Here is a 23,503-nt window from a genome sequence, read left to right as displayed (position 1 = left end):
TAAAAAAAGAAGCATTCGCTCGGCTGACAAAAGAACTGGGAAAGATCAAAAAGTTCTGATTAAAAGACCAGGGCAGCCCTTTGGACTGAAGGTAAATTGTACTTTTGTATGAGTAAAACTGTTTAAAAGGCATTTGCATTAAGCGTGTTTTCTGTTTTAGATAATACATGCCCTTTCACAACCATCAGTGTCCAACCCTTGTGAGCAGTTGCCTTGCTCCCATGTCTGCCTTTTAGCTCCAGCAGTGAGGGGTCAGAGTGGAGGCTCTGGGGCCATTAAGGGTCTCACTGCAGTCTGCAGATGTCCAAAGGGACTACTGCTCTCAAGAAATAACCTCAAATGCACAGCACCCATAGAATCTAGCTTCATCATGCTGCTGTCTCTGCAAACGGTGTATCAGGTAATCTACTCTGGGAACAACAAAATCGATTTGCTTTGAATTATATATTTGCTTGATTTCTTTGCTCTGTGTAGGTGCACTTGCGTTCCATATATAGCGAGGGAGTCGGCTTGAAGAAAATTCCTGATGGACGAGCACTGGCTCTCACTGGAGTTAGTGAGGCCGTTTCAATGGATGCTTCTATTCCTGGGCTTTCCTTGTATGTTGCTGATGCAGTACTAGCAACAGTTGATAAACTAAAACTGAGTGGCTCTAAGTCTGGACAAGCACTGACTGCTGATGGACAAATCCTAAAGTTGAATCAGGTATGAAATGACTTATGTACGAATTTACCAGCACAAGTTTTACCATTGCTGTTTTTACTTCTAGGATGATTCGATCGCTGCACTTGCTGTGGACTGGGTGACCTCCAATCTTTACTGGAGCAGTGTCAAGAGACCCAACCTCCATGTGACTTCTGCTGAACACCACACTACGTCACTCCTCAAAGCATCCATGAAGGTAACCGCTAGAGGACAATTGTATTTTGTTTTACTTACGTTTTTATCCTTTGTGTTTAGGGCACTACGTCCATTGCTGTGCATCCGCCATCAGGTCGACTGTGCTACACATCTGTGGGTTTGTTGGGCAGTATTCGGGCAGAAGTAAGCTGTGCCTGGATGGATGGGCAGAAAAAGACAGTGCTATGGAGAAAGGCCAGTGTTCCCACCTCACTTGTGTTTTCTGATAAAGGCACCATAATCTACTGGGCTGACACTGGTGAGAACAGAAGGAAATGTTTATTGTGTTTACTATTAGCTATTGTAACAGTTAAGTACTCTTAACTTAAGGAGAAGGCGTCATCTGTACAATTGGAGTGGATGGATCAGGATTTAATAAGTACAATACAGGGCCTAGCTTTCTTATCGCTTTCACCTTTATTGAGAACTTCATGCTCTGGATGACCCTTGATAAAGGTAAGACTGGAGTTGGAGCTTATTTTAGGCTAATTTCTATGGCCATTTGTATATGTCTTTTTTCTTGTACAGATATAACCAGAGTGTGGTATAGTGATGGCCTGCAGCCGAAACATCTGTGGTTTGAGACGAAGATCAGCTTGATAGAACTCAAGGCTTACAGCAAAAACACCCAGTCTGGTATGTGGTTTTTATTTGCTAAACAAATGACGACAAAGGTTTTAAAACGTAGCTTTATTGTTATATTGCGTCAATAAATGAAATATTCTATTAAATGAAAGAAAAAGCTGATGGTCTAGTATGGTGGGAATACTGTTCTGTTATGAGCATCATGGAATTGTGTCCTGGTGGGAAGGCACAGTCCTGCTCTTCACTCCCTTTGTGTTACCTGTGCTGTCCAAAAAAAACGTTCAAGCTTTTTTTTTTTTAACTGCATTTGTCACCCAATGGTTTGGTGAATATAAAATAAAGCTGAAAATACACATAGCTTTTGACCACTAGATGGCAGACAAGGCATGTCACAAAAATTAAAGGTTGGTGCTGATAAAACGGTGTCAAAAGATAAATGAAAGCGTTAAATTCCATATATATATTTTCAATAAATATTTTCTTTCTTTTTTTCTTTTTTTTAAGTATCAATGATGAACAATTCTGTCAACAACAATTCGGTATTATAATCAAACAGGCTCTGTCACACTTCCTCTTATCTGCGACCATGTTTAACACTTTTCTAAAACCATTCTTTGTTGGTATTTACTGGTGTAGTTCATATTGGCGGCTCGCTGGGGTTAGAATGCTGATGCAGTGTTATCAGACACTGGGTGCCATGAAAGAGCTCCTCAGTTGAGGCTAAATGAATGGCAGTGATGTGATACTTGCTCTGGGACGAGGCCTGGTGCTCAGAGTGAAGCCTGTTAACTGTTCGTCAGTGGGGAAAGGCAGTGTTGAATGGAGTTCTTGGATCACCACTCCCTTTTTATTCTTGATCCCAACACGGCACAAGCTTTACCACCACATAATAAACAATGTTTTGTCTTGTTTTTATCGGTTTGTAGGGACATTATTAAACACTTATTTTTTGGGGGGTGTTTGGTGGTTCGGAACAGTCAAGGTCAGGAATAGCCAAACTTTTTTAAGGCCAGGATCCCAAAATAACCATGCATATACAGTGGGGTAAAAAAAAGTATGATCAGTTCCCCATAGACTTCCTTTTGGATTTAGGCCAAATACTGGATTTATTGCCCCACTGTATAACCTGGGAACCTGCAATGAAATGAAACTGCCATTTGTTGTCATTTCAAGCAAAAAATGAAATATGAAATATATTATAATAATAAATATTCGAGTTTCCTTTTGTGGAACAGTTTGATATTTTATCTTGTCTGAAATGTGCTCTTGTCTCTCTAGGAAACAACAGCTGCTCCTACAACAATGGCGGATGTGCTCACCTGTGTCTGCCGTTCCCAGGCGGACACACATGCCGCTGTGGACAGGGCTTCTACACAGTTAACACCACCTCCTGCGCCCCCTTCCCCTCCTGTCCCACAGACCGACAGCCGTGCCCCGATGGGAGCAAGTGTATCAGCAGCAGCCAGTTCTGCGACGCTCATGTGGACTGTGAGGATGGCTCTGATGAACAAGATTGTAAGTTGAGTTTTTCCATAGGAAGGAATAACTTTGTTTGTATAGCACCTTTCACAGATATGGTCACAAAGCGCTTTACTTCAAGGACAGTTTACATTCACTCTACACACAGCGGTGTTCAGGATAGAAGTGCAGCTACACACATCTGCGCCAAGTTAGTTGCTAAGATGGATTTCAAAGAGAATTCTTCAGTTTAGTCCTTACACTTATTGAAGAAACTATTCGCAGACTGTGTTCAGCATAATTCATAACAATCAGAAAATGCATCCAAAACTGTAGAATCTAGCACATATAAAAGTCTTTGGAGAGCTACTGGTTAGAGATCTCTGGTCTAGAGACGGTGAACCACAAATTGGTACTATGGCTTCTACTGGTGGTACTGACATTATTTTGATTGGATATTATTAGAATACTTGAAGTCATTCAAATCAAATGAAATTGTATCCAGAGTATTTTGGAAGGTTTGGGACAGGTTTACACACTATTTTACACATTACATTTAGCCCATGTCCAAGCACCTGTTGGACTAACCAAACGTCTTCTTTACTTTCTGTTACGTGGGAGGCCAGATAGTTTGAGGTGTTAACTGTATCAAAACAGACTGATAATAAGCTCTGGTCTTTTTCTCCCCAGGTCAATTCACAGACATGAGCCTTTCTGGCACCAAAAGCAACAAAAGCTCAGCCCTCATGTCTCCACTCACCCCTTCTGACACAAACGGCATAAAGGAATCTGGCGCATCATGTGACCTGCAGTGTAATGGCCGTGGCACCTGCATAACTGATGACACAGTCAGCCGCTGTCAGTGCGTGGACGGCTACAAAGGGGAGTTTTGTCAAGTGGCAGAAACGTCCCACAGTCGAGCAGCTGTAGTACTGGGGCTGCTTTTTCTGTGTGTACTTGTGATTGCTGCAGTTTTCATCTATATAAAAAGGTTTGTAAAAAAGAAGTTTCCACAATTTGTAAAAAAAAAAAGGTCTTGAGTCAACACATGCGATTCGCTTTTCTCCAGGAGAGAGTTGGCTTTATCCTTCAGCACCACGAGAGAGAAGGAAACGCTTTTGTCCGACATCGGCTTGCCTTCAGAACAGAACGACTATGTCACTGAGGTAAGACGGTGTTTGTGTTGAAGGGATGTTTTGATTTTGATTTTAAAAAATCAATTTCTTCTACTTTTAGGAGCTTGACTCTCCAGTGGATGGAGAAAGTCCTGGTTTAACCCTTGAGTCACTGCAGTTAAAGCGATGAACTGGTTTGCATGCAAACTTTTAGAACTCTAAAGATCTTTTATCTATGCAGTCAACGCTGGTTACAACTGACTCGTCTTGTCTGGGTGCAAACTTGTGATGCAATAAAAGTGCTTTAAATCCTCCCTGGGTGTAGACTCATGTTGCAATAAAAGAGCAACACGAATTGTACGTGTTGTAATCTTGTCTTTTTACACAATGAGACTGTTGGACAATCAAGAAGCGTTTTAACAGTAACACGGTTCTCCCACCCGAACTGTAAATAAACCCTGTCGTACACCCATCTTGTACAGATTTGCATTTCAGCTTTGCCATGAGTCCTGTTCTAACTCGCCTTTTCTTCCCACCCCCAACTCTTCCCAGAAACGCACCTATGTCACTCCAAAGTCCTCAACCACGGCGCATATTTTCACACAAGTGTTGTTGGCATGGCAGCTCATCTGAGTCTAGTCTTTATTCTAACTAGTTTAGTGGGTTCCCCTTTAAGTATAATATTTCAGCCGTATTTCATTTCTCTTTTCATAAACCTTTTTAATTATTTATGTTGGCTATTTTTGCATTGTTCCTTTGAGTCTTGGGAAACCAAGTGTCTTGTGAAATGTCCTTTACTTGATTCCGATCTTGGATTATTGGTTGCGTCAAACATGTTGAATATGACGGATCATGCAAGGTAAGACGAGTGGGTGGAGGTGACTTTACTGTCCTATGGAAAAAAACAGGCAGGTATTTACAGGTCTCAACTTTCTTCCCCTTCCCTCCTACCCATTGTTTCAGCTTTTCTGAGAGGGGAAGAACAGCTTCCCTGAAGTGGAGTTTCTACATAAAACCTCTTGGAACAGCTTGGAAACTTAAAGAACAATCCGCAATAAGTTGTTGGTAAGTTAAAAATGTTCATCTTGTTGCGTTTGCTTTGAGTGGTATGTGGGAAAAAAAACCCGCCCTGGAGTCTTTGTTTTCAAACCTGTGTGACTGGATGCTTGTGTTGAACAGCACGACCTCTATCAGCCTCCATCTGTATGTCTAACACGATCTCAGGACACTTTGTCAGTGTCTAACAGTGTTTCATGCTCCTGTGTCTTAATCTACGTACTTGTTTTCTTTAGCTCGGAGTGTTTAATAGTAAACATGTACAGCATTGGCTACTGGAAATACATTTCACTTCCTGTAGTTGATCATTTGAGGTGATTTGAAAGTAAAATGAACAGTAAAGTAGTCTAGTACAAGCTCTAAAAGTGGATTACATTTACATAGTGTTTATATTAGCACTTTTTTTTTTTAAACTAGAAACTCAGTTACCATGTAGGAGCTCAAAGTCTTATTTTCAAATCCACCACAGTTACAAACAGAATATAGAAGGATACTATGTAAAATCGTAAATGATACTGCTATGTCTAAAATTATACACACAAAGTTGTGTGTCTTGGGGCTGGGATTGGGGAACTTTGTGAATGCAAGTAAATGGAGAGATGGCAGGGAAAGGGGAAAGGTGTCTTACAAAATTGTCTGTTTTTGGTTCATTTGGTTTAGGAACTATTTGCACTTTGGACAACAATGTTCCACTTGTGAATATCTTTCATGAATGTTTTATGTCATGTATTTTTGTTTTTGTTATAGACTCAAACATGTCCACCTCTTCTGCTCCCGTTGCTCCTCAGCCTCGAGGCATCGACTACAGCCTGCCCACCTGTGGAGAGACTCTGTGCCATGGTCATGGGACATGCGTGCCTCCCTCAGGGGGTGGCACGGGGCTGGTGTGTGAGTGCGCGCTGGGATACCGGGGACAGTTCTGTGAAGACACAGTGAATGGGGCGCTCAGTGTGCCGCTCACTGTCAGTGTGATTGCCATCATCCTTGGCGTTCTCATTCTGGCCTTCATCGTCGCCAAGATCAGGCAAAGGCAGAAGAAAAGTCGCAGGTACCTTTCAAAAATAACAGAAAATAGACTTCTTTTTAAAGAGTTGTTATGCGGCCGTTTCCGTGACAAAAAATGGGAAGGAAGAGATGTCCTGACAAACTTTGATTCTTTTAAAGAGCGCCTCTGACAAGCTTTTAACATTTCTTAACTTTTTAAATGTTTTGTCACTTGCTAACAGGGTCACAAGAGGCAAAGTAACCATCAAAGTCTCGGATTCCTGGTGGCTTCACATCAATTTGTCCATTATCTACCAGTAGCTACTGTCAATTTCAGCCGCTGTGACAAACCTGAAGTGTCAGAGTTCAGTGCTCAAAGACATTGCCAATGACAACTATTGATCAACACCATTTTCGCATTTGTGTGGAAGTGTGACATAACTCGCGGGCATCATTGTGCACACAGGGTCATGTGCCAAGTGTTTGGTCATGTGCAAAAGTAGATCAGCAACCAAGTTTCAGTCAAATGAATTTTGTTCCTCACAGCATTCTCTCATTTACATATCATACTGTAATTCGGGCCATAATACTGTATTATTATAGGTTGTTTCAAATGGCAAATTTAGGCCTCGTCTTAATATGACCCCAGTGTATAAATGACCAGTTGAAAGTACAAGGAATGTGAATTTGGAGGGATAGGAAACATGGACATTCATTTCAAGTACTATGAAAAATCATGAATTTTTGAACATAATCTATTGGCTATTTTATGTGTGATTTGCCTTTTTATGCACATGGTTTCTTACCGAAGGCTGTAGGCACCATTCTTCAGACACATCCAATGACTTAGATTTAAAAAATAAAATGGAAGTATCTTTACTGTTCCACAATGGGGAATTAGAGTTGGTGCCCTGTCAATAGTGGATGGTACTGACTAATCACTTCTGCTTTGATCATGACTGAGGTAGAATATTATATCCAAAAATGTGAATCCTTAACCTAAATACTTGAACCATCAGTGTGTCAGAACATAATTTAACATCCTTGGAAACACAAGGTAGCATGAGTTTGTGTTTATGAATGAATGGCATGTGCTCGTCACTCGTCTGTTTTGATTTGTGAAACCAAAGCAAAATATGTGTTTCTGTTTTCAACAGGCGGCAATTTGCAACGAGACAAGGCTACAACATTGCTGTGTAATGATACATCTCAAACATTGCAGGTATTTTTAATACATACTGAGCTTTGGATAATCAAGAGTAGACTAGGGTCGAAAGCTTTACTTTTTATGATCACATTTGTAAGCAAAGATTTAAATGTGTTTAAATAGTAATTGCTTCTAAACTGTCTAATTTAATTTTTTTGCAGATTAACAAGGACAAAGCCAGTTTCATGGTGAATCTATTCCTGTGGGGGCCTCAGAGGCACTACAAGCAGGCCCTACAAGGCCCCAAAGCGTATCTACAAAAATGAAAAATACATTTATATGCAAAAACGTACTGCTTTATACAAGTATTTAGCCTAGTGTCATAGCTAGATGTTGCTTTTTATGTAATTTTGGCTATTCAAAGGAATGTCTCCTTATTTTACAGAGTAGATTATTATTTATTTGTCCTGGATGTCCTGGACTTCGTAAGTGGCTGTTCAATCGTGTCCATTGCAACAAGTTGGCAAACTCTAAAAACGCATTAATTTGTACTTTATTGAAAGGAAGAGTATGTTCAAATGACTGAATGTGTAATAACTGTCAGTGAATGATGTTTTAATGGGGCGCAGAGTAGTGTTATAGGCACACCTTAGAACCGGTGCCTGGTGGGACATTTCTTAAACTTTGACAATACTCAAGAGCAATGCACTTTGTTTTCATCTTCCTGTTGAGCTTGTCACTGAACTTGCACTTTTCTGGTGCAGTTTTGTAAATATATTTTTGCAATGTTTAGCTTTTAGTTATACAGGTGCCCGTCGTATAATTAGAATATCATGAAAAAGTGCATACACTTCTGTTCAACTTAAACTGTGAAGCTAATATATGATGCTCAATACAAAGTGACATGTCAAGCCTTTGTTATAATTTTGATTTATGGCTTAGTCCATTTTTAAACTACTATATGAGATTTTTTAATTTGGGGTTTCTACAAGCTGTGAGCCATAATCTGATAACAAATAAAGGCCATACATCTCACTTTGCATGCAATGAGTGTCATATTAGTTTCACATTTTAAGTTGAATAACAGAAGTAAATGCACTATCATGATATTTCAGTTATATGATGCGCACCTGTATAGACAGTCTTAGCTTGGAACTTTTGATTGAAACTGCACACTTGTGCTTTTTTTTTTTTACCCCTATTGTTACTGAAAAGATTAATAAATTGTCTTAAATGCGTAATACGTCTGTCTTGTGTTTGAATGAAAATGACACAATGTGTCAATGCACTATGTTGTTCATTACATTATGTTGTACATTACACAAGACTAAGTCCTAAAACATGGCCAAGTATGTACAATGGTCCCTGTTCTAATGGGACCTGCCAAATAAGGTGAAGGAAGCACTTTTTCAAAACCCATCTTGCAAATATTGTGATCTGGTTTAGCTTAAATTTCTTAAGTGTTCTGTCCAGTGTTGATGCCTTTGTTTCTGCTTGATCCATTCATCACTTTCCTCCATAACAGACTGTTTACTGCAAACACGTTGGCCTGAGGATGAAGGCTTCGCTGCTGATACAATCGGATCATGTTCACTGTTTACCACATTGTTGCATTAAGAAGAATGTCACCAAGCAGTTACGTGATTCATCTGAAATTCAACTTTAGGGTTTGTGAAAGACACCTGGTAGGAAAAAACTACCAAATCAAAGTTTTTTGGTTTTTACAATTTTGGTATCAACCCCGACGTTAAGGTCTCAAATAGTGACTTTGTTTACATTTTGGATACTCCTGGTCTAAATGAAATAGGCACAAATTCTTGTCACGTGACAGGAATGTGATATATTTAACTCCAGCTCCTTTTGCTTACATTAGCTTTGCAAATTCTCAGGACAGAATTCAGGAAGCTGATGTCCATGATGAATATAGATAAATGAAATCACATGAGATTTCTAGTTAAGTTCTAGTCCTAGCCTATATTTAGAGTGTGCAAGTCACGCCACTGTTTAGCAACCTGAAAAGCCAGTTAAAACACAGAGGATATGTTGTCTGACAGGTAAATAAAAGGCCTGAAAGGAAGCAAACCTGTCCAGCAACATTTACATTGGGCGCCTGTCACTGAGTCAGTGACGATGAATTATAGCAAGTTAACAAAACAAAACAGCCATATTCAGAGTCAGCAGGCAATTCGTGTAAAGAACAGTGCACATTTATTTCACAGCACTTAAGTTCTTTGTGTTCAAACTTTAAAAGTGCACAAATTATTTACAATTGTTCTTTTTATAAAGATATATATTTACAAAACTTAAAAACAAGGACAAACTTCCTTCCCTTCACTTTAATTGTAGCTTCTTTAAAAATGGATGTACTTATTCTGAAAGGCATTGATCTTACGCATTACTGGCACTTTGGATAACTTTACAATCTACGTACAAAATATTTCCTCAATACTTAAACAGTCAAATACAGTAGTGGTAGTAAGCGACTGATGTGTTGCTTTAGAGTCCAAGTCAGTCCACTTGTGTCCTCCGGGCCTCCTCACAGGTCTGCGTCATAAGGCTTGCCACTGTCCAGGCTGTTGACGGACCGGGCCGGGCTCTTGGCTCTGGGGAAAGACACGTCGTCATCGATGGACTCTTTGGTGTAGGGCACGCTGCTGGCCGCGCTGCGTGGCCGGCTCAGGCTCGGCACGTCCAGGCGTCGGGGCGGATCTTTCTGGTGGTTGAACCTGGCCACCGCCCGGTCCGCGCGCACCTCGCCCCTGTTTTTCCCCTTACAGCACCGGCATATGCCAATAAACATAACGAACCCCGCCAACACTTCGAATATGCCGCCGATGTATCCCAGGATGATGCAGTAGCCCACGCGGATCTCGACCGCCGTTGTGCTCGTGTTGAGCTCGTTCATGATGTGTGTGTACCAAGCGATGGGGATGATGGTCAAAACCCCGGAGCAGAAGATGAGCAGCCCCCCCAGACCGGCGACCACCCAGTTCGGGGTGTCCTTCCAGCAGCGGACCCCGGGGATGGCAACAGCCAGGCCGATCAGCGTGACCACGAGCGAGGCCACCATCATACCCTGCGCAATTTCGATTATCTGATTTGCGAAGTACAGCGTGTCGCTTTGGCCGCATTCGTTTCGAGTCGAGGACGTGGTGGTGGCGCAGATGTCCCAGATGCCCTGCTGCAAGACATAATCAGCCGGCTGGTTGGAGACCGTGTGGAGCGTGCGCCAGTTCGGGGCCACGGTAGAGGTGAGGTCCAGGATCCACCCGCATGGTGCCAGGACCATGCCGAAGATGAGGATACCTGGAGTCCGCTGAGACATGCGGATCCAGTCATGCACGCGGCGGTTAGGCATGCTGCTTCTCTCTCGTCTGTCTGCCTCCCTGCTGCTGCTGCTGCTGCTGCTGATGATGTCGGTGTGTCCGCGTCCTCGCCGGCACGGAGCTTTTTGACAGCTTCTTGCCCCAAAACAAGTCCGACTGAAACCTGAAAAGAGGAGTGGCTTCACCTCTGTCTCAGTCCCCAAATAGGACAGGTGTGTCGCGTGTTAGGCACAAGAGGGAGGGAGGGATGGGGAGGGGCGCGGTTTCATACAGTGCATGTAGTGAAGGCCTTTTTTGTTATGCATTAGGCCTTTTGTGTTTTGTTTTTCAGTGTTGGCCTGTTTTGTTGATCAGTGCATGCAGCGAAGGCCTATTTTATTATGACTATAAGATTCATGAGTAGACTTTTACAATCTTTCTGTAGTCAATTGATGATTTTGTTTTTGTTATACAGCCTGCTTTAGTCCTGTTTTCACTGAACCTTCTGTGATAGACTTAAAACACCTAATTGTTTGGTCATTTGCATGAATCTAATTTGTCAGCTTTTTTTGTTTCAAAGATTGTTTCTAGGGCAAATGTTTTTTTGTTTTGTTTTGTGTGAGAACTGCTTTGATCAGGAATGCAGTTGTGCAGGAATTACTGCACGCACTTGGGCTTACGTGGTTGTATTCACCTGGATGCAGCACAGACAGCCTGAACATAATGAGGGCATGCTTGCATATCTACAAAAGCAATCAAGCGACTTTTGATGAGGAAGTTTCACCCAGATTCCCTGGGAGTGACCCCCAACTGACCGGCAGTAAGCCCTTTAACTTCATTGTGACTGTGGAAATGATGCCCCTAATTTCAACGTCAAACCCCAGTGTTGTGCGGTCTCTTCATATCGACTCAATTTTAAAGTTTCATATAGTCTCATTCATTTGAATGGGCAGCTCTAACATTTTGGGATTTTTTAGCTTTATTTCACATATGACTTTATTTCCCTCACACAGTCACCCCCACTGTCTCTTTGACACGAACACTCCCACCTCCCAAACCAAACATACACCTCTGTCCACCATGTTTGCGCCCTCATACAAAAAGTCTCAAACTTGATTTGTAAGTTTATTAAATAACACACAATTGATAGTGTCCGTGAACATATTTTGTATTTAAATTACTAGTTTTCCTCAGCAGACAACTTAAATCCCCCTTGACCCATGTATCTGCAAAACCATCCGATTTGAGCTTAAAATTTTTGAGCTAAAAATTTGCTAAAATTTTGACCTTTTTTTTTTGCTTGCATAGGTCTATTTGTGTGCAGCAGTGCTAATTATAAAGTATGATATTTCATTGTGCACCAGATTAGCTGCATTTCTCAGACTTTCCTTTTGCTTGAATGTTGTAGCTTTACTATGCTGACAAACCACACGCTATTGCATCCATTAGTTTGTTATGGATAGGATGAAAGTTCTATTGTGGACCTTTTATTTATTTTTTTACTTTAAACAGCTCAATTTAGTAAAACAAAATAATCCGGCACGAGAACATGAACCATTTATAATCCATATGCGCACGTTCACTGGGAAAATGCAGTTTCATCTTAGATTTTATTACTTGAATTAAGATCATTTCTGTCAATATTATAGATAATTACAATCAATACATAATGTCCTCATGCTGCTTGCAAATCAATCCACTCATGTCCTTTGTTGTTTCACAAGTCGACATCGTAGGGTTTGCTGCTGACCATGGTGTTGACGGATGGCACTGCACTCTTGGCTCTGGGAAAAGACACATCATCATCGTCTTTGGAATAGGCCACACGACTGGCCTCGCTGCGTGGCCGGCTCAGACTAGGCACATCTCGGCGCCTTGGTGGTTCTCTTTGCCTGTTCACTCGGGGGACGGCACGCTCCACACGCTCCTCGCCTCTGTTCTTGCCCCCACAGCACCTGCATATGCCTATAAACATGACAAATCCCGCCAGCACTTCCATTATGCCGCCGATGTATCCCAGGATGATGCAGTATCCCACTTCAATGCGGACATCCGGGGGGACAGTGGTGACAGTTTCCAGGATGTGTGTGTACCAAGCGATGGGGATGATAGTCATGACTCCAGAGCAGAAGATGAGCAGCCCCCCCACACCAGCAAGTGTCCAGTTGGGAGTGTTCTTCCAGCAGCGGACCCCAGGGATGGCTACAGCTAAGCCCACCAGAGTGACCACGAGGGAGGCCACCATCAGCCCCTGTGCTATTTCAATGATCTGGTGGTTAGAGTAAGCCGAGTCCTCTTGTCCGCAGTCAAAAACACTTGAGGTCGCAGACGTGGTGGTGCAAATGTCCCAGATGCCCTGCAGCACCATGAACCCAGAGGCACTGTTTGGGAGGTTGTGGAGCGTGCGCCAGTTCGGAGCCACAGTGGCGACGAGGTCCAGCACCCAGCCGCATGGAGACAGGATCAGGCCGAAGATGAGGATGCCCGGAGTCCGCAGAGACCGGCGGATCCACTCCTGTTGGTCTGGCATGGCGCCGCTACTGTGACTGTCAATGTGCCCGCTTTGACCAAAGACTTTACCGGTGCCAACAAACGAGTCTGACTGGAGATAGGGGTGTGGCTTCACCTTTGCGTTAGTCTCCAAATAGGAAAGGCGTGTCATGTACCTGTAGTGCACGTGCAGCCTTGAGGAGCGAGACGGGAGTGGAGGTTTCGACTCTACGCTCCTATCAACCAATCAGTTTAGGTATTTTACATAACTGGACATCAGTGAATATGTGCTGAACATTTACAATGATGCAGTAACAAAGTATGAAATCATGTGAATTCATCAAGTAAATTGTCAGCTTTTCCACGAGACACTTTGAAAAGAAAAATTGTATTTGGAGATGTCTGGGAAAAGTGCCACACTGGATTTCTGTGGTTACTGCTCCTGTCAGGAATGTAGTTGTGCATGAGTCCACAATAGATGCAGCATTCTTTGTTGACATCTCTGACACTTCAACATTACACTCCTCCAGGCTTGTGCTAAATTTCTTCAGGGTTTCCTCTCGGGCAAAAACATATGGGTAAAATGAAATTTGATCTTCCAGGAAAACAAAACAAAAATCTTGCCCCTTATTCCCTTGTTGGTTATAGTGTGTGTACATGCCCAATGTGCTGTAAGGTTTTATTGGGTATGACTTTCATGGAAGTGCTCATTTTTTATTTAACACAAAAATTCTGAAATATCCCAAATGATAGACTCGTAAGGCATTGTAAATATTTGTATGGATAAAACTCGGTGTTGAGCTGTGTTCTTGTGTCTGGGTCAATTGCAGGTGACACATATCTGTGCAATAGCCCTACCTTAAAATGCATTCATTGAGAGAAATAGCAAGTTAGACACATTTTAGATTGTCTTTATTTATGCCCTACTGTATAAAAAAATTGCACTCAGAGTAGGCCTATGGCTCAATCCGAAATGGAGAAATGGGTCAAAGCCAAAACCAAAACCGGATGTCCGTGAGCGTACGTCATGATCTGCACAAGCCAAACTTAACAAAAGTGACAAAGTAAATGCTTGTTTATTTGACAGGGCCAGTACAAGAAAACATTGCTAGGTGGCAGATGTTATGTACATAAAGCGCAGCCTCAACCTCAGCCCCCGTCCCTTGTTAGGCTTTTCAAGGTATACTCACATCCATACAGTTCACCCATACAGTTCAATGCTTACACTTTTGTTTGTTCTTTAGCCAGAGTTTCAGCTTCTGTGTGAAAAGTCTCAAGTCCATTTCATTGTTTGGAAGGTTATTGTGGGTAAATGGCCCTAAAATGAAGGCAGTTTGGCTACTGTTTTCATTTAAAACAAAAACTTAGGCCACGTGGCTAATTTGCATACTGTGCTGCAGCACTCAGAGCAGTTAATGCAGCTGTCTTTCTCTGGATGAACCAAAGAACAGGATTTGATGGAATGTTTGACGAGAGCACGTTTAACCTATTTCTGTGACTGAGGGCTGAAGCTGCGGAGGAATTGCCCTGAGGCAGTTTTTTTATGATTGTGTTTTCTGTGTGACTTCATATCATTATGGTGATTCATGTTTGAAATGTTCTGAGCCAGTGCAGATGTAGACTACAGTCTGTGGGGTTTATAAAGAGATGTTTGTTGAACACAGCAGCAGTGTGATAAAATTATGCATGTTTAGAATAATTGAAATTGAAATTCATGTCATGTAAGTCAGGTTAATCGGACCATTTTTGTAGCCAGGTATGAAACATAACTTCTGTTGTTTCTATTGCTGAGTGAGGAGGATGGTCGGAGTGTCCAAACGCGGCTGAAGCTCTTGTTCCTAACTGCATATATACAGTCTATGATAGAGACTTTACAGTTGACCTTATCACGTGATCAAGGATCAGGAGCGAGGATCAGGACCCAGGAATTGGGATTGAGCCTCAGCCTGTTTCTGCAAGTGTCTTGCATTCTTGCGTCTCACCAAATGGAGGCGCTGTTATACTACAAGTGAATGACCATTGCTGGAACAAATGCATTTTTTCCCCGACAGGCCTTGCTACCTGGAATTTACAGCTTATTTGTTCATCCACCACTTCTTATTATTTAGCTAACTATGGCCTTCATCCCGAAGATCATCAAGATTAGGCCTTTTTTTTATTTTTTTTTTATTTCGCCCGAACAAACTCTGGTGTATGTTTCATATTTACCACGTTATGTTCAACCCTCGTCAAAACATTTCTGTTGTGAGTTTCAGTAATCCTGCACATTCAGTCCTGTTCCATTCGTCCGTATGTCAAACAGATTTCTATGATGTTGCTTTGAGTGTGTGAGTGTAACAGTCTCTTCACAAGTCTTTATCAACATTTGTTTTGTCATGTTTATAACTGCAATTTTACCCTCTTACAGGACGACACATCTGTAGCATCTGTCCTGGGACCACAGATGGAAATGAGTCCTTTGGCTTTATAAATAAATAGCCTGTTTTGAAAGGTGTCATGAAGAGAAAAGACATGCATTATGAATAAATAAATAAATGAGATACACAGAAGTGCACCCTCTGCTGGCTTTTGGTGTAAACTACAAAGCGACATACAGTATTTTAATAATTAATATATATATATTTTTTAAAGTAACAGGCCACCGTTTTTGCATATGTTCTTACCTTAGCTTTGGCGAGTTCGTGCGTCTTTACGCGTGCTTTCAGTCACACAAGCAGACTGAAGACGTCAGCATTTAGCCTCTCCTCTCCTCTATGGACCCACACGGGGGTAAAGTTAGAAGCGACCAAGCTCTTGTGACCAAGCTCAAAAACCCCGGTCCCTTTTTCTATAGAAAATTAAAAATCTATGATTGTGTGCAAATATTGATGATTACTTGGGGGTTTATGACCTTTGGATCCAAGAGCCAATTCCTGACCAAAACGTTTTCTTTTTGGTTTTATGTGTCGGAACAGTGCATGTTCAGGAACAACCATGCATGTAAACACACCACACCAGATAGATAGATGGATGGATGGATGGATGGATGGATGGATGGATGGATAGATAGATAGATAGATAGATAGATAGATAGATAGATAGATAGATAGATAGATAGATAGATAGATAGATAGATAGATAGATAGATAGATAGATAGATAGATAGATAGATAGATAGATAGATAGATAGATAGATAGATGAAGCACAAGCGCTAACCCTGGACCCAAAGCAGTTTGTTTAAAGGCCCAACATTTGGGTGGAGGACGTTGTCAAGGGGGTGGACACACACAGATGACAGGTTTCTATTTGGCGGCTGTAGCAATCACAGCAGTCATACGGAACTCCCAAGATATCATCACTCATTGTGCCGCACTGTTGAGGTCAAAGACGTTTTAGTCCAAAACAAACCAGAGACAGTGCCGGTAATCTCTCTCTGCAGTTATAAGCTTGTTCACAGCGAATCAGCATCGATGCAGACTTAACAGATGACTACTACACTGGAGAGCATACCCTGGCTAACATAGTTGGACTACAGCGTTCTGCTCACATATACGCCGTGGTTCAAACAGTTCACAGGCCTGCCCTGCAAAAATGCTTAAACTGCTGCTTGTCCAGACTACTCTCTGTCGAATAGACAGAGTAGTCTATAAGCCAGGCTATGACAGTGTCACAGTAGACATCCTGCTGTATGCTGATGAGACAGAATATGACTTGTTAAATGTGTTGCAATGTTTTGCAACACATTTAACAAGTCATATTCTGTTTTAACTGCTGTAGATGTTTTTATGGAGATTTGCAGCTATTTCAGGCAAAAACTCAATTTACGCTCTTTCTTCAGAAAAAAGATCTACTTCGTAAAGCACATTTCCACATTTAGTAAAATCAATCTTTAATATAATACAGCCCAGTAAATATATGGGATCTGTGAGGGCTTAAAATCCTTGCTGTCCAGCCAGCCCTAGTCAATGAATGTGATAAACCAGTTGAGAATCTGAAGACCTTGGTTATAGTAACAGTACACATCCTTGTGTGCTGTATGGTGTGGTATGTTTTTTATTTAAACAGGGACAGTGCACAATTTAACATTGACCAAAAGGAAAGATGCATTGTGCCAGGTTAAAACAAAAATGCTAATTTCCACCTGTAGTCCCTGGGCAGGTTGATGTTGCAGTACAAAAACTGATTTTAAATGTATGAATACTTGACCATGGATTTATACCATTTGACATCATTAAAAACATACATTTAGTTTAAACAAGATTGGAACATTAGAACATTTTCTACTGGTCCTTTTTCTGGGTGAACGGTCGCTCCTTGATGGCTTCGTTACAGGTCATGAGTGCAAGTTTGTTTTTCTAGAAGCCATTTTTTAGTCAACTGCGCAAATCTTTTGATTGTCGTACTTGCAATAATCTCTGTTGGCGTGTGTTCCACTGACCCATTGCGATCACAGAGAAGGCAGATTTAGCGAAGGCAGTTTTACATGTTGTGACGCTGCATTCTCCTCTAGAAGTGGATCTAGTAGCTCGAGTCATTTTATCAGTACATAGAGTTACACATTTTCTCAGGTGCAGTGACTCCATGGATGATTTTAAAAAGTAAGCAAACATTAGAGTAGAATATTAGGTTTTTAAATTCAGAATTCCATACTTATTTAGTATTTGACAATGGTGATAGCGCCTGCGTTTCTTATCATGGATCTTGAGTGCATATTTATACAATGACTCAAGAGGCCCCAGAACCGTTTTACAGCCTTGTGACCAACTCGATATACAATACATAAAGTGTGACAAGATCATCGAGTTCAGGTACAAATGGGACGCCTCTGTGGTAAGGGACCCCCGTATGTATCTAAAGTTGGACAAGTTAAATTTAAAGTTTTTTATACATGATTTTTGAAAGTCAGAGTTGGGTCCAGGGTTACGCCTAAGTAGGTGAATTCATCAACATTTTTTATTTTATTGCCATCAATAAAAATAGTTGGATAATTTACACGTTTACCTCAATTTGTAAAGTACATTGCGACATTGTCACTATTTAATGACAGACAGTTTTGACTCAGCCAGTCAGATACTTTTTGCATTTGATCAGTTAATGTTGTTGCCACATCACTTTCATTTTTTCCATGAGAGAACAGTACTGTATCATCTGCGTACATGATGACATTGGCCGAGCAGACAGAGGGGAGGTCGTTGATGTAGATACTAAAAAGCAAAGGTCCCAAGATGGAGCCTTGCGGCACTCCTGTGGTGTAATTAGGTGGAGAAAGGGTGTTTTTTATTCTCACACACTGTTGTCTGCCACTTACGATTTGATCCAGTTTATTCTGTCTGTCCTTTATGCTGCTGGTGTGCATGGCAGAAACCAGCCATTTCACAAATGTTTTTCGTTCATACATTTAAATGCACTTAATGACGAATATATTGACATGTTTGTTTTATATTCCTAGTTACTGTAAAAAATAGTAGGCCTAATATATTTTTTTTGGTAACTCTTTACTTTTGTAATACACTACGCCCACACTGGGCTGCAGAGCTCCGTCTTTGCTGATGTACAACTTCAGTAGTATGTGGCTCTAAATAGAACCACAGGGTGCAGATGTCTGGTACAGTGTAGTAAAGAGCATGTCACGCTGTAGGCCTAGATATGTTTTGATCTTGTTATTGATCAGATCACATGGCTCTTTGGCCCCCATAGACTGTCTGGCCCCTAATGTATGGGGAGGCCCCTCTCTGCTTGAGTAACCCCAGCGGAAGTGTGCCCTCCTCACAGGAAGCTGTCAGTGTTGTTGTTGCCAGTGGGTACAGTTGTGTTGTGAAAATGGCGACGCCTCGTCGCTCCTCTCAACAGCAACAACCGAGCCCGGTGCTGTCAACCCCGTTCCGCAGCGCTTCTCTCCCCGCCAGTCCTCCAGCCTCCCCGCCGCCTGCAGCTGACGATGCTGGCTCAGGTTCGCAGGTGACGGTGGTGGATAACCGGGCAGACGGAGAGGTGAGCCCGGCCTCTCCCACCAGCCCCGCTCCGGCTCTCTCCAGCAGCAGCAGCTCCAGTAGCAGCAGTAGCAGCAGCGCTAGCTCCCCCAGCACCACCGAGACCAGCGCCGTGTCCACCCCGGACTCGGGCAGCGCTGCCACGGGCAGCAGCGGGGCCACGGGCACCAACGCTAACGGGGCTTTTCGGGAGCTGTTTGAAGCTTGTCGAAACGGGGACGTGTCCAGGGTGAAGAAGCTGGTGGATGCGGTGAACGTGAACGCCAAAGACATGGCAGGACGCAAGTCCACCCCTCTGCACTTTGCTGCGGGTTGGTTTAAAACAAACACAGTGCCTTTTGTTCACGTTTTTACAAATGATCATCGGTTATATTGTTCTTGCCATTATCCCAGTAATGCCAATCCTTATGTCTAGAACACAAAACCATCCCGTATATGGCTCAAAACTGTAAGAAGAAAACAAAACAAACCGAACAGCCAGTGTAACAATAACCTGGTTTAGAACACAGTTCATTTGTTACAGTTTTGCATCTGCCTGTTATGGCAGGAGTTTTGTTTTGTTTTCTTACCAAATATGCAAAGTGGTTTCATTAATCTATTTAATTACAAAAGGTTTCTTTGAGAATGAAAGCCCATTTGCTTCTCATCCAAGAGGCTTAGCTTAGAATGTGAGTGCTTAGACATAAAATACAATTCATTTTTATCCAACTTGTTTTTCTTTGCATTTTTGTTAAATTATATGCGTTCTTTCACTTGATATTTTGTTTTCATTTTGCTACATAGGCTTTGGGAGGAGAGATGTAGTGGATCATCTACTTCAGACAGGTGCCAATGTACACGCTCGAGACGACGGCGGCCTCATCCCACTTCATAATGCCTGCTCCTTTGGACACTCAGAGGTGAGAACTGTTTTGGATAGTTTAGCCAGCACAAAGAACTTGCTACTATGGCTGTCAAAACTAATACCCAAGTACTAATCAATGTTTAGCCTAGATATTGATACTTCTGTCTCTAATGAATCTCAATTGTCCACAAATAATCCAGAATTGATTTCTTTTATCAAATATTGTCAAAGGTGGATTGAGTAGAAAACGTGATCTTTCAACTGTTGGTCTGAATTGTAAGAAACGAGGCATTCTGCTAATCTCTTCAATTGTGATTACTATTACTGCGTTATACAAAACAAGGTTCTGGCTTCTGCTTTGCTAGTCCCAGGTATGGCAATTTGTCGATGGCCTCACCCGGCTTTTTACCTCCTTTCACCTTTGTTCTGTTTAGTGAAGCTTAGGCCAAAATCCTGCTGTCAAATCAACTTTATTTTGAATTATTTTGTGTTTGTACACTTTGAGTTAAAGGGATACTTCAGGATTTTTGACATAGGGCCTTATTTCCTAGTTATCCAGAGTGTTGTTGATTTCTGGAGATATATATTTTTTAATTCATTGCAGTCCATATATTTGAAGAGTTCAGTGGCGCTAGGCTACGGTACGCATTTCTACAGTAACAACCAGCCTGCATTAAACAGTCTGACACACCATTTTGCATTTAAAATAACGTGGTGGTTGTAAGCGGCGGAGTGATCTGCTAGAAAATAGTCCCTCAAAATGCGCTGATTCATGTGATGCAAGGTCAGTTCAACACAGACATTTATATTGATTGTCTGGCGTTATTAGTGATTTGCCTCAGGTGCACTGTGCTTGGGTCAGACTGTTTTGCCTTGCACTAGCCTAGCACCACCAAACTCTTCAAATATAAGGACTGCATGAATTAAAAAATCAACAACACTCTGGACAACTAGGAAATGAGGCCCTATGTCAGAAATCCTGAAATATGTCAAATTGATTTATATTTTAAAAAAAATGTTTTTAGTTTTTTTTATAAATAAATTAATCATTTGTATGTTTAAAATATTTTGTTACTGCACACTGCTCAGTGACTTTTCTGATTTTTACAGTGAGTGCCAAGGTTTGTTGATGCACTTTGTCCTAAAAAAAAAGAAATATTTGTATTTATTTACAGTCAGCAGGGGGGGATCGAATCGAATCGAATCGCCCAGTGCTAATGTACACAGATAATTCTTCCAAACTCTCACACCCTCTGTGCAAAACATTTGCTTTGTGTGTGATTTCACAGCATCGCAACAATGTCAATTGCATGTCAATTGTACTTTGTTTGTACTAATGGCTCACACTTGTATTGCACGTTACAAGCCTGTTTCACAAGTCTGTCGAGGTGCTGCACTGTGGTCATTATTCATTCATTCCATACTCGGTGGTGGTAGGCTACTATTGTAGCCCCAGCTGCCCTGGGGTAGACTGACAGAAGCAAGACTGCCAATCTACGCCATCGGCCGCAACGATCACCGCTAACCACTCGCTCACACACACGATATTCACACAGGTGGTGGGCGAAGTGTCTTGCCCCAGGGTACAATGACAGTCTGCACCTGTGACTATTTGTTTTGTTATGAGTTTGGAACCATGTGAGCTCTGCTTAGAATGAAAAGGAAGTGGGCTATAGCTAACTTGAGGCATGGCATGAGGAAACATACAATGCTTAATCTGAAATGTGTTGATAATGAAACAATGAAACCCACACAAATGTTTTAATGCCTGTCATGGGAAGGCAAAAAAAAAAAAAACACTTTTAAAAACAGTGTAAGAGGAAGATGGAGAAAAAAAGACCATACAGTCACAATGTTTGTTCTCTCAATAATTGTTCCCAGTCCCTTTTGTGGACATGGGCAGACAGAGAGGAGGCCGTAACACTTCTGCTGTATGTGGTTGTCAGGTGGTGTCCTTGTTGCTGTGTCAGGGCGCCGATCCCAATGCAAGAGACAACTGGAACTACACTCCACTACACGAGGCGGCCATCAAGGGCAAGATTGACGTCTGCATAGGTGAGTATTAGAAAGTGTCTCCTGCCTCGGAGCGACCGGGACATTTATTTTCTTGCAGTCGAGAGAGACAGATTTTGGACCCGGCTTTATCGGACAGGACAGGTCAGGGTGAAAGGGGCTGAAGAGAGGGGAGAGACATTCAGCAAATTGTCAGAGCCGGGTCTCGGTCCACTACGCTGACATGGCTGCAGCCTTAACCACTCGACTGCTGACTGTGCTGAGGAGTGGTGCTTTTTCCGTTGAACTGTGACGCTGATGTGCTGTGATTTTGTTGTCCCGATTTTAACATTTTTTTGCCGGGTCAGATTTTGAAAACACCGGAAGAATTGGGATGTGAAATGAGAACACAAATTCCATTTTCTCCTCTGTTACTGTTTAATAGCAGTTTGGTCCTCATCAATTGTCGAAAACCATAAAACAATTTCCATCACAAGAGAGAAAATCGCTTACAAATCACAAACCATGGTGCACAACTCATTTCTTTGACTCTGACCGAGCTATTTATTGCTTTCTCCTCCGACGTGTGACCCCCCTGCCTCCAGCTTGACTTTAATTTAAGTGAAACCACAGTGTGTTTTGAGCCAAGAAAGGCCAGTGCTTCTGTCCTGCTTAATCTAAAGTGGCAAAGGAAAAATCAAAGGCACTCGTGTCGTGGCTGAGTTTACTCGTGCCGTGATCTTGGCGATCTCGATAGAACTGCTCAATAACAGCTGACCGTGTGCATTGGCTTTGAGCTGAAAGGGTTGCAAAGAACATGACCGTATGGAGGCCTTGCTTCGCTCTTGTTTTCCCATTTTTGTTGTCAGGCGTTATTTTTGAAAGACATGCAGATCTAGTACAGGTTGGAATATTTGTTTTTCACCGGTATATTAGAATGCAGATGCTCTCCTTTGCATGGATATCAATTTGAAGGAAATGCATAGATGGCAGACTAGTCAGACAGTTTTCCCACTTCTTGAATACAATTATTTTTCATCGCTTTTGAAACATCCAAATGCTGCTAATTTCACACTGTATTTCGTGCGTCATTCAGTAATCCTCCATGGTGAAAATTGTTGTGGCTGCTCTGATGAAGCCCCTTTTGCTGGTGTTTTTGTACTGCGAACATGACCAGATTCTCTGTATAACCTAACTTAACTTAACCAGTCGTACTTTCCTGGTTTAAGTCTTTGGTAAGTTTCATTCATTGCCCATAATACTAAAAGATCCAGCCTCCAAGCTAATATAGATTTCTTTCAAGAACAAAAAATATGTCCGCATTAAAACAGGAATAGAGCTGTAAGTACTTTCTGACTCCATTATGTTTTTTAAAAGAAGCGTTTTGGTATTTTATGACATTGAAACTTTAGTGAACTCTTTCATTTACACAGGATTGCACCTAGCGGTTCAGATTGTTTGATTTGTTTGATTTTGTGGAGCAATTGTGCCTGTAAGAAGCCTTGATTTTCTTTTTCTTTTTTATTAAAACCCGATTCACGATTAGATTACATTCCCTCCCATTTAAAACAAAATAACTACAAATAAACAGTTGTTAAAGTTCATCAACAATCTATGAAAAAAAAAAATCTCCTCAAAATATAATATGATTTACCAA

At 41.7% G+C, this 23,503-nt stretch overlaps 5 protein-coding genes across 5 annotated transcripts in view; 3 read left to right on the top strand and 2 right to left on the bottom strand.

Moving 5' to 3' along the window:
* Positions 1-370: 370 nt before the first annotated feature.
* LOC306959982 (low-density lipoprotein receptor-related protein 6-like) lies at positions 371-4,437 on the top strand (the record flags this gene model as incomplete). The annotated part of the gene is made up of 8 exons (XM_079552240.1): positions 371-400; positions 770-901; positions 961-1,159; positions 1,429-1,536; positions 2,764-3,000; positions 3,634-3,934; positions 4,013-4,109; positions 4,180-4,437. 8 exons carry the CDS (start codon positions 371-373, stop codon positions 4,246-4,248), a joined length of 1,173 nt encoding a protein of 390 aa, XP_079408366.1. The 3' UTR covers positions 4,249-4,437.
* Positions 4,438-5,869: 1,432 nt separating this feature from the next.
* Positions 5,870-7,320, top strand: LOC306959723 (uncharacterized protein; the record flags this gene model as incomplete). Its single annotated transcript, XM_079551905.1, has 2 exons — positions 5,870-6,162; positions 7,256-7,320. 2 exons carry the CDS (start codon positions 5,870-5,872, stop codon positions 7,296-7,298), a joined length of 336 nt encoding a protein of 111 aa, XP_079408031.1. The 3' UTR covers positions 7,299-7,320.
* A 2,279-nt stretch (positions 7,321-9,599) lies between these two features.
* LOC306959840 (claudin-23-like) lies at positions 9,600-10,822 on the bottom strand. Its single transcript, XM_079552068.1, has one exon. The coding sequence runs from the start codon at positions 10,601-10,603 to the stop codon at positions 9,782-9,784; it is 822 nt and encodes a 273-aa protein (XP_079408194.1). The 5' UTR covers positions 10,604-10,822; the 3' UTR covers positions 9,600-9,781.
* A 1,445-nt stretch (positions 10,823-12,267) lies between these two features.
* LOC306959841 (claudin-23-like) lies at positions 12,268-13,080 on the bottom strand (the record flags this gene model as incomplete). The annotated part of the gene is made up of 1 exon (XM_079552069.1): positions 12,268-13,080. The coding sequence occupies one exon, from the start codon at positions 13,078-13,080 to the stop codon at positions 12,268-12,270; it is 813 nt and encodes a 270-aa protein (XP_079408195.1).
* Positions 13,081-18,808: 5,728 nt separating this feature from the next.
* LOC306982664 (poly [ADP-ribose] polymerase tankyrase-1-like) overlaps positions 18,809-23,503 on the top strand; it is a 116,872-nt gene continuing 112,177 nt past the window's right edge. The window contains exons 1-3 of the mRNA XM_079582556.1: positions 18,809-19,321; positions 19,794-19,909; positions 21,801-21,909. Coding sequence (XP_079438682.1) covers positions 18,841-19,321; positions 19,794-19,909; positions 21,801-21,909 — 706 coding nt within the window. The 5' untranslated portion in view covers positions 18,809-18,840. The remainder of the gene's footprint in view (positions 19,322-19,793; positions 19,910-21,800; positions 21,910-23,503) is intronic.

The sequence above is a fragment of the Gobius niger genome, assembly GCF_951799975.1.
Source record: "Gobius niger genome assembly, chromosome: 2".
Classification (NCBI taxonomy): domain Eukaryota; kingdom Metazoa; phylum Chordata; class Actinopteri; order Gobiiformes; family Gobiidae; genus Gobius; species Gobius niger.
The sequence above is the reverse complement of the archived record's forward strand: the minus strand, read 5'-3'. Positions and strand labels throughout refer to the sequence as shown.

What these genes read in the sequence shown, in the direction of transcription:
- LOC306959840 (XM_079552068.1), bottom strand. Translation starts at nt 10,603, where the DNA reads ATGCCTAACCGCCGCGTGCATGACTGGATCCGCATGTCTCAGCGGACT.